Here is a 9850-nt window from a genome sequence, read left to right as displayed (position 1 = left end):
GAGGGGGCGGGCGAGCGGGGGCAGCTGCCTGCACTGCTGCCTGTAGTGTAGTGCTGCCTGCATTGCTGCCTGCACTGCTGCCTGTAGTGTAGTGCTGCCTGCATTGCTGCCTGCACTGCTGCCTGTAGTGTAGTGCTGCCTGTACTGCTGCCTGCATTGCTGCCTGCACTGCTGCCTGTAGTGTAGTGCTGCCTTTACTGCTGCCTGCACTGCTGCCTGCACTGCTGCCTGTAGTGTAGTGCTGCCTGCATTGCTGCCTGCACTGCTGCCTGTAGTGTAGTGCTGCCTGTACTGCTGCCTGCATTGCTGCCTGCACTGCTGCCTGTAGTGTAGTGCTGCCTTTACTGCTGCCTGCACTGCTGCCTGCACTGCTGCCTGTAGTGTAGTGCTGCCTGCACTGCTGCCTGCACTGCTGCCTGCACTGCTGCCTGTAGTGTAGTGCTGCCTGCATTGCTGCCTGCACTGCTGCCTGTAGTGTAGTGCTGCCTGTACTGCTGCCTGCACTGCTGCCTGCACTGCTGCCTGTAGTGTAGTGCTGCCTGCACTGCTGCCTGCACTGCTGCCTGCACTGCTGCCTGTAGTGTAGTGCTGCCTGCATTGCTGCCTGCACTGCTGCCTGCACTGCTGCCTGTAGTGTAGTGCTGCCTGTAGTGTAGTGCTGCCTGTACTGCTGCCTGTAGTGTAGTGCTGCCTGTACTGCTGCCTGCACTGCTGCCTGTAGTGTAGTGCTGCCTGTAGTGTAGTGCTGCCTGCACTGCTGCCTGTAGTGTAGTGCTGCCTGTACTGCTGCCTGTAGTGTAGTGCTGCCTGTACTGCTGCCTGCACTGCTGCCTGTAGTGTAGTGCTGCCTGTAGTGTAGTGCTGCCTGCATTGCTGCCTGCACTGCTGCCTGCACTGCTGCCTGTAGTGTAGTGCTGCCTGTAGTGTAGTGCTGCCTGCACTGCTGCCTGTAGTGTAGTGCTGCCTGTACTGCTGCCTGCACTGCTGCCTGTAGTGTAGTGCTGCCTGTAGTGTAGTGCTGCCTGCACTGCTGCCTGTAGTGTAGTGCTGCCTGCACTGCTGCCTGCACTGCTGCCTGTAGTGTAGTGCTGCCTGTAGTGCTGCCTGCACTGCTCCCTGTAGTGTAGTGCTGCCTGCACTGCTCCCTGTAGTGTAGTGCTGCCTGTAGTGCTGCCTGCACTGCTGCCTGCACTGCTCCCTGCACTGCTGCCTGTAGTGTAGTGCTGCCTGTAGTGTAGTGCTGCCTGCACTGCTGCCTGCACTGCTCCCTGTAGTGTAGTGCTGCCTGTAGTGCTGCCTGCACTGCTGCCTGCACTGCTGCCTGCACTGCTCCCTGTAGTGTAGTGCTGCCTGTAGTGCTGCCTGCACTGCTGCCTGCACTGCTGCCTGTAGTGTAGTGCTGCCTGTAGTGTAGTGCTGCCTGCACTGCTGCCTGCACTGCTGCCTGTAGTGTAGTGCTGCCTGTAGTGTAGTGCTGCCTGCACTGCTGCCTGTAGTGTAGTGCTGCCTGTAGTGTAGTGCTGCCTGCACTGCTGCCTGCACTGCTGCCTGCACTGCTGCCTGTAGTGTAGTGCTGCCTGTAGTGTAGTGCTGCCTGCACTGCTGCCTGCACTGCTGCCTGCCTTGCCAGCACCCCTGGGTGCCTTCCAGGAGCCCCTCATTAGCCGGATCCGTCCTGGATCCCCTTGGTTAGCTGGATCCAGTCTGCACCCCCCTCTCATTAGCTGGATCCATCCTGGATCCCCTCGGTTGGCTGGATCGCTCCTGCACCCCCCTCATTAGCCGGATCCCTCCCGATCCCCCCGGTTAGCCGGATCCCTCCTGCACCCCCCCCCTTACCCAGCCCCACCACCTCTGCCCCCTCCCTTTGCCAAAGCCGCTCTAACAGCGCCATTTCTGCCGGCTGCCCCAGCGGGGGCCGGACCCCCACCCCCTCGCTGGGGCCGGACCCCCACCCCCTCGCTGGGGCCGGACCCCCACCCCCTCGCTGGGGCCGGACCCCCAGCCCCTCATGGGGGCCAGACCCCCACCCCCTCGCTGGGGCCGGACCCCCAGCCCCTCACAGGGGCCGGACCCCCACCCCCTTGCTGGGGCCGGACCCCCACCCCCTCACGGGGGCCGGACCCCCAGCCCCTCATGGGGGCCGGACCCCCAGCCCCTCGCTGGGGCCCGTCGCGGGGTGGCCTCCTGCCGCCATGCCGTGGCCTTTTTGCCGGCACCGATCCAGAGCCGGGGGCCAACAGCCGCGCTCGCCCGGCCGAGGGGTAGAGTTTTGGGGTGTCGGGCCGATGCCGGCGCTCCCCCCCGGCGAGGCTTGCCTTCCCCTTGCACCTCTTGGGCGGCCGGACCCTGCTGCACCCTGAGCTGGGTGCTGGGGCAGCACCCCGGGGTGGCCCTGGGGGACAGGCCACCGCGCATGGCGTCCCCGGGACAGAGACTACAAGTCCCAGCGTGCTCCGGGCAGAGCATGGCCCCGCTGACGGAGCAGGCCTGCTTCATCCTCCCCCGCCATCGCAGGGCGAGAAGCGGGGCGGCCGCGGCCATGCTGCGCCCCAAAGCCCTGACGCAGGTGCTGAGCCAGGCCAACACCGGCGGGGTCCAGAGCACCCTGTGAGTAGGGGTTGGGGGCCGGGGGCGAGGGGCGGCTTCCCCCGCCCGTGCGCTGGGGGCCGCAGGGCCGGCTGGCACGCTCCCGCTCGGCGCAGGGCAAGACTCCTGCGAGGAAATGCTTTCTTCCCCCTGCCCTGGAAATGCACCCCCAGGGGGGCGAGGGCCCCTGCAAGGGGCATGCGTGGTGCTGGGGCCTTGCACCGTGCACGGTGCCCAGTGCCGGGGCCATGCATGGTGCCAGGACTGTGCACAGTGCACGGTGCCGGGGCTGTGCGCGGTGCTGGGGCCACGCACGGTGCCAGGACTGTGCACAGTGCACGGTGCCGGGGCTGTGCACGGTGCTGGGGCCATGCACGGTGCCAGGACTGTGCACAGTGCACGGTACCGGGGCTGTGCGCGGTGCTGGGGCCATGCACGGTGCCAGGACTGTGCACAGTGCACGGTGCCGGGGCTGTGCACGGTGCTGGGGCCATGCATGGTGCCAGGACTGTGCACAGTGCACAGTGCCGGGGTCGTGCGTGGTGCTGGGGTCATGCATGATGCTGGGGCCATGCATGGTGCACGGTGCCAGGGACATGCACGGTGCCAGGACCCTGCATTGTGCATGGTACATGATGCACGGTGCCAGGGCTGTACACGGTGCTTGGTGCCAGGACCCTGCACCATGCACAGTACACGATGCACGGTGCCGGGGCCGTGCTCAGTGCTGGGGCCACGCACTGTGCGCAGTACATGATGCACGGTGCCGGGGCTGTGCACGGTGCCAGGGCCATGCACGGTGCTTGGTGCCAGGGCCATGCACTGTGCACAGTCCATGATGCACGGTGCTGGGGCTGTGCACGGTGCCGGGGCCATGCACTGTGCACAGTGGACGATGCACGGTGCTGGGGCTGCGCACAGTGCCGGGGCCATGCATAGTACATGGTCCCAGGGCCATGCACTGTGCACAGTACATGATGCACGGTGCTGGGGTTGTGCACGGTGCCGGGGCCATGCACGTTGCACAGTGCCAGCGCCATGCACTGTGCACAGGGGACGATGCACGGTGCTGGGGCTGTGCACGGTGCCAGGGCCATGCACTGTGCACAATACACAATGCACAGTACACGATGCACGGTGCCGGGGCTGTGCACGGTGCTGGGGCCATGCACTGTGCACAGTACACGATGCACGGTGCCGGGGTTGTGCACGGTGCCGGGGCCATGCACTGTGCACAGTACACGATGCACAGTACACGATGCATGGTGCCAAGGCCATGCACTGTGCACAGTACACGATGCACAGTACACGATGCACAGTGCCGGGGCTGTGCACGGTGCCGGGGCCATGCACTGTGCACAGTACACGATGCACGGTGCCGGGGCTGTGCACGGTGCCGGGGCCATGCACTGTGCACAGTACACGATGCACAGTACACCATGCACGGTGCCAAGGCCATGCACACCGCACGGTGCTTGCCCGCCAGGCTTGTGCCCGGTCTGCAGCACGTCCTGCTGCTGCAACAGGCACAGCCACCGCAGACCCACGCTGCCCTGCTCGGGACTGGGGCCACCCCAGAGCCTCCTGGCTTTGAAGCCCCCCACCCCCTTGCCAAAATCCCCCGCAAGCCTGGGGTGTCGTGGGGGCAGTGCTGGGGGGGACTGGGCTGGGGGGGCTTGCAGGCAGTGGGGTCTGGTGCCCCACGGGGTTTAGAGGCACCAGTTTTGCCCCCCGACCTCGTTTCCAGGCTCCTGAACAACGAGGGGTCCTTGCTTGCCTACTCGGGCTACGGGGACACTGACGCCAGGGTCACTGCGGCCATCGCCAGCAACATCTGGGTGGCCTACGACAAGAACGGGCACCAGGCGTTCAATGAGGACAACCTCAAGTTCATCCTCATGGACTGCATGGTACGTGGGGCCGGGGGCTGCCGTCCCCTCCCTGCCGCGGCCCTGGGGGTCCCCGGGACCCTGCCGGCGGTCCCTGCCCAGCCAGGGATGCGACGGGTGCTGTTTCTCCCTGGGCAGGAGGGGCGAGTGGCCATCACGCGGGTGGCAAACCTGCTGCTCTGCATGTACGCGAAGGAGACCGTTGGATTTGGGATGCTGAAGGCCAAGGTAACGAGAGTGGGGAGGGGGCCGGGGGGCCGCAGGGCTGCGTCCCTGCTGTGGGGTGGGAAAGGGCTGTGAGGATGAGGATGGGAGCGGTGGAGGAAGCTGCCGTGCCTGGGACACCTCTTTCCTCCTTGCGGCTCTGTCCCCCGCGCCAGCCCAGGCACCGCACCACACCTTTTTAAGGCTGTAAAATGAAACATAAATTAAGCGCGCGGGCGGCGGGCGTGCAGGTTGCACAATCCGCCTCGGCCCCGCTCACGCCGCTCTCTGCTCGCAGGCGCAGGCGCTGGTCCAGTACCTGGAGGAGCCGCTCACGCAGGTGGCCGCATCCTGAACGCGGGAGCCGAGGGGCTCGGAGGGGCCGCCGTGCAAAGGCCGTTTGCTTCGACGGCACCGACACGGGTGGGGGGCGAACGGCTCCACGGGCATCCCGGAGCTCGGTCCTGCTTTGGCGTGGCCTTTAAAAATAAGGTGGGAGGAGCAAAAACGACAGGGGGGAATAAAAGCGTGTCTGATGCTTGTGTCCTTTTGTGTCTCCTGGGAATCAAAGGAGGTGCTGGGGGGCAACGCGCGCCCGGCCGGGCTGGGGGTGCCGCGGGCAGCGCTTTGGGGCTGCCCGGAGCTCCGCGATGGGCCGTAACCCTGGGGAAAAACCGGGCAGGGGCTGCGAGGGGCTCGCGTCAGGGGGGAGTGGGTCCGACAGAGCCGAGCCCCCCTGCACCCCTGCCCGGCTGCCTTGGGGTAGCAGGGGGTGGCGGGGGCTCCTTCCCTTTCCCAGTTTCCCCGGCTTTCACACGATGGCAGCAGAGGCGAGGAAACGCGTTCACACCCGGTTGGAGCCAGGCTGAGCTGGTGGGCTCCGCTTCTGGCCCTGCTGCCCGCGCTGCCCGCGCTGCCCACGCTGCCCTTGCCCGCTGCCCCAGCCTGCCCCGCGCTGCAGCCTGCGCCGGCCTCAGCAGCCAGGATCAGGCCCCGGCTCCTCCTCCGGCCGCCCCGTGACGGTCCCAAGGGTGACACTACCTGCCCAACCTGCGCTGCGACACCCAGTCCCACCCCTTGAGTCAACCGGCCAAGCTGCACCGCCAACCCCGCCGGCCTTGCCGTCGCTCCCCGGGACCCCGCTCGCTCCCCCGGACCCCGCTCGCTCCCCGCTCGCTCTCCGCTCGCTCCCCGACAGAGAGGAAACTTTGCCCCCTCCATCTCCTCCCTCGGCGCCCTGCCCGCTCTGCACCGTCCGCTCGAGGCTTTGCAGCGGGAAGGAGGAAACCAAGCGGCGGCGGCGGCCCCGGCGAGGGCGGGCGGCAGCCGGGGCGACATGGGCAGCGCCGAGGAGGATTATAACTTTGTCTTCAAGGGTGAGTCCTGGGCTCGACGTGAATCCCCCTCCCCAAAAGGGATGGAGCGGGAGGCCAGGGGCTGTGGGGAGGGAATTGGGGTGCCTTCCCCCCAGGGCTGCCGTGTCCCGAACTGGGATGTTGCTGACCATCCCCGCGGCTCTGATGCGCGCCGGGAGCTGCGAAGGGTCAGGGGATCCGGGAGCAGGCACCGGCCTCGGCTGCGTCCCCCCCTGACGGCAGCGAGGTCAGGGCTGGCGAACGGCACCGGGGTCCGCGGAGGCACAGGGAGACCCGTGCCCACCCCAAGGCTGCACGCGTGGGACGCCGGGCGCATCGCTGGTGTGCGGTGGGGGCTGAGCCGGACGGGGCTGAGCGTGCAAGACATAAATGCCGTGCGAGCCCATTAACTCCCGAGAGCGGCGGGCATTTAAAAGTCCTTCTGCTGCGGTGACCTGCGTGGTGGCACACGCAGAGGACACGGGGGTCAAACCTGGGCTGGAGAAACAGGGGCACAGCCTCATACCCCCCGCCTTGAGCTCTGCAGGCAAGGGGCCCCGGCGTCCTGAATCTGTCGGGCGCTACCAGCCGGACCCCGCTGGACCTCCGACTGCAGCGGGGTGACACGGGGCTTGCCAGCGTCCTCGCCTTGCTCCTGCTGCCCAGAGCCTGGCAGCCGTGACCCCCCCGAACAGCGCTGGGGCTACGCCAGGAGATGGGGAGCACGGGTGGGCTCAGCCGCGGTGGCTCAGCCGCGCTCGAGGGGCTGAGAGCTCATGGCACAGGGACGGGACCCCCGTTTGCCGAAGGAGTGACCGCGCCGGGCGTTACACCCACACGCCTGCCCCGCCGCTGCGCCCGGGTCTGGGGTCATCGGGCGAGGGGGGATACCCGTGCACCCTGTGCCGGCAGCTGGGCCGGTCTGGTTGCCACACTGCCAAGGCAACGAGCCACTGGCTGCTCTGGCTCGCGTCAGAAAGGGTTATTTGAATTACTGTGAAGTGTCTTGGAGCAGCCCTCTCCCCTCCTCGACAGCGCCGGTGGGCTTTCTCCCTTCCTTCCGCAGTCGTCCTGATCGGGGAGTCCGGGGTGGGTAAAACCAACCTGCTCTCCCGCTTCACCCGCAACGAGTTCAACCACGACAGCCGCACCACCATCGGCGTGGAGTTCTCCACCCGCACCATCCTGGTGGGAGACGCCGTGGTGAAGGCTCAGATCTGGGACACGGCCGGGTTGGAGCGGTACCGCGCCATCACCTCTGCGTAAGGATGGGATCCCTGAAATCAGGGCTCCCCCGGTACCGGGGTGCTGATGCCCTCGTAGTTGAGCCCCATGGGTGAGGATGCTGGGGGGGGTGTCCAGAGCGTGGGGTGACGGTGGGGTTCTCCCATAGGTATTACCGGGGGGCTGTGGGTGCCCTGGTCGTCTTTGACATCACCAAGCACCAGACGTACGATGTGGTGGACCGCTGGCTGAAGGAGCTGTACGACCACGCCGAGGCCAGCATCGTCGTCATGCTGGTGGGGAACAAGACCGACCTTGCGCAGGCTCGGGAGGTGCCCATGGAGGAGGCGAAAATGTTTGCAGGTACGGGCTGGCACCCTGCCACGGGGCTGGGGGCTTGGGAACCTCCCCGGCAGCAGGCACCCGCACCAATGTGGGCACCCCGACATCTCTAAAGGGGCTCCAAAATGGAGCCATGGCCTCACCGGGGTCTGCATCGTCTCGGGGGACTCCTCTCCTTGCAGACAACAACGGGCTGCTGTTTGTCGAGACCTCGGCGCTGGACTCCACCAACGTTGAGCAGGCGTTCGAGACCATCCTGAAGGGTACACGCACCGGTGCCGTGGTGCAGCGGGGTCCCGGGGACCGGGGCATCGCGGGGTCCCTTACCGGGGCCACAGGGCTGGGCAGAGGATGTGCAGCGCGTCTCTCCTCTGCCCTGCTCCACGTGAGCTCTTTGGGGCTGGTTTCGGTGTTGTCTTTCTGGCTGGTTTGGTTTCTGGCCTATCGTGCTGGGCGTTTTGCTCTCCCCACCCGTGGCTTTGTTCTCACGGCCCCTGGGCATCCCCAAAGCCCCGGGGGCTCCTTCTCCCCCTGTAATCCCTGGTCCCCCTTCCTGTTGTCCTGGGCTCCTGACTCAACGTCTCCAGCACCCTGCCCAACCGGCCCTGGGGACCTGGGGGGACGGGGATGGAGAGGGGTGACGCTCGGCCGGGAGCACCTCTCCAGGAATGGGGCAGGGGCAGGAGCGCGGCGAGGTGTGCCGTGCCGTGCCGTATGGTGCCGAGCCAGCCTGGCTCGGCGAGCCGCCAGCCCTGGCACGGGGTGAAGCACTAATCCCAGGTTGGGCAAGAGGAAATTGCCTAAGCGCAGGGTGTTCCCCAGGCGCCGCGGGGATGCGACTTGGGGGAGCTGCTCCCTTGTCGCCCCTCAACGGCCCTTCTGCTGCGCAAAGGGGAAGGAGAGCCACCGCCGCGCCAAGCGGCGGGCCGGCCGGCGAGCACCGGGGGCTGCAGGCTCGAAGCTGTCCCTGCTTCCCCGGGGGCCCTCGGCTGACACACAGACCCCCCGACACCTCTTGTTTTGCAGAGATCTTCCACAAAGTGCAGAAGCAGAAGCAGAGGAGCAGCCAAAGCAACACGGTGTCGCTTGCCAGCGAGAGCCCAGAGACCGCGGCCGCGGCGCAGACGGAGAAGCGCCCGTGCTGCGTGGCCCTCTGAGCGGGCCGGGCACCCCGGGAAGCCCCCGGGGACCCCCGCAGCCCCGGGACATGCCAGTGGCATAGAGCTGGGTCTGCCTCCGCGCGGACTCGTCTGGCCACCGGCACAGGCTGCCGTCACCCAGCCTGTGGTGCCACCCCCATCCTCGTGCAGTGGGGACCAGCAGCCCAGACAGCGGCCAAATTCTGCCATAAACGGTGAGAAGCACCAGTGCCGGGAGCTCTGCTCTGTCTGCTTCGTTATTGCCAGGCCCTGATTAGCATCACCACCGTCACGCACGGACCTCCCAGCCCCTCCGGACCCGCGGTGCAGAGGACCGAGATACCCCCGCGGCACCGCTGGGGAAGGAGCCAGGCGGTTCTGGCCAGGATCGTGCCAGCGACAGGAACCGCTCCGATGGCGTCTGGCCCCGGGGTTGCTCCCGTGGGGCCACCCTGTGCCACGCGCTGGGGATGTGGCTGTCCCCACAGGTCTCCATCCCCACCGGGGACTGCCCTGGGGCTGTCCCAAGCCCTAAGGAGCGAAGTGGCAGTGCTCAGCCCTTGGCACACCTCTGTCCCCATCCCAGACATGGGACAAGCGTGACAGCGGGGCCCAGCGAAGCTCCCTCCCATCTGCGCGGCGGGACGGGGCTCGATGCAGAGCCCGGTGCCAAGGGGCCCGGGGAGCAGCTCCGTGTCCAGCGCAACGGTGACGCAACCATTAAAGGACTTGCGAAATGCAGGTTTGCCGAGCCGGAATTCCCGCGTTTTTGTGGTCCCATCCCCTGGTCCCCACCTCCACGACACGCTGGAGATCGTGGTCACCCAAGCAGCCCAGCCCGATGCCGCGGTCCCCCGTGCCCGCTCCCCACGCAGCCTTTCCCAGTCTGTGTCCCCATGCCCTCGATGGTTTATAGGGGACAGCTGGCAGTTTATCGGTCCAAGCCATGACTTGGCCTCAGCCAGTTACCCAAACCCCCTGGGAACTGGGAGAATTCCCACTGGATTCTCCGGATCGTCCTCTAGTTCTGCGCACTCGCTTTCCCTTTGCTCCATGCGAGACGTTGTCGGCCCAGCTCCCATTTTGCGTCCGTGGTTCTGCGCGGAGA

General features: G+C 66.7%; 2 protein-coding genes across 2 annotated transcripts; both read left to right on the top strand.

Annotated features, from left to right (window-relative positions):
* Positions 1–2416: 2416 nt before the first annotated feature.
* Positions 2417–5203, top strand: LAMTOR2 (late endosomal/lysosomal adaptor, MAPK and MTOR activator 2; the record flags this gene model as incomplete). Its single annotated transcript, XM_082333130.1, has 4 exons — positions 2417–2610; positions 4337–4499; positions 4617–4706; positions 4981–5203. 4 exons carry the CDS (start codon positions 2417–2419, stop codon positions 5035–5037), a joined length of 504 nt encoding a protein of 167 aa, XP_082189256.1. The 3' UTR covers positions 5038–5203.
* Positions 5204–5909: 706 nt separating this feature from the next.
* RAB25 (RAB25, member RAS oncogene family) lies at positions 5910–8790 on the top strand. The gene is made up of 5 exons (XM_082333306.1): positions 5910–6058; positions 7104–7299; positions 7431–7624; positions 7786–7866; positions 8630–8790. The coding sequence occupies exons 1-5, from the start codon at positions 6019–6021 to the stop codon at positions 8758–8760; spliced, it is 642 nt and encodes a 213-aa protein (XP_082189432.1). The 5' UTR covers positions 5910–6018; the 3' UTR covers positions 8761–8790.
* The last annotated feature ends 1060 nt before the right edge of the window (positions 8791–9850 follow it).

This window comes from Platalea leucorodia (genome assembly GCF_965183815.1).
Source record: "Platalea leucorodia genome assembly, chromosome: 24".
NCBI lineage: Eukaryota > Metazoa > Chordata > Aves > Pelecaniformes > Threskiornithidae > Platalea > Platalea leucorodia.
The sequence above is the reverse complement of the archived record's forward strand: the minus strand, read 5'-3'. Positions and strand labels throughout refer to the sequence as shown.

Excerpts from the sequence above, each read along its gene's own strand:
- RAB25 (XM_082333306.1), top strand. The coding sequence starts at position 6,019 with ATGGGCAGCGCCGAGGAGGATTATAACTTTGTCTTCAAGG. Across the intron at positions 6,059-7,103 it reads TTATAACTTTGTCTTCAAGG|TCGTCCTGATCGGGGAGTCC; the intron begins GTGAGTCCTGGG and ends TTCCTTCCGCAG. Across the intron at positions 7,867-8,629 it reads GTTCGAGACCATCCTGAAGG|AGATCTTCCACAAAGTGCAG; the intron begins GTACACGCACCG and ends CTTGTTTTGCAG.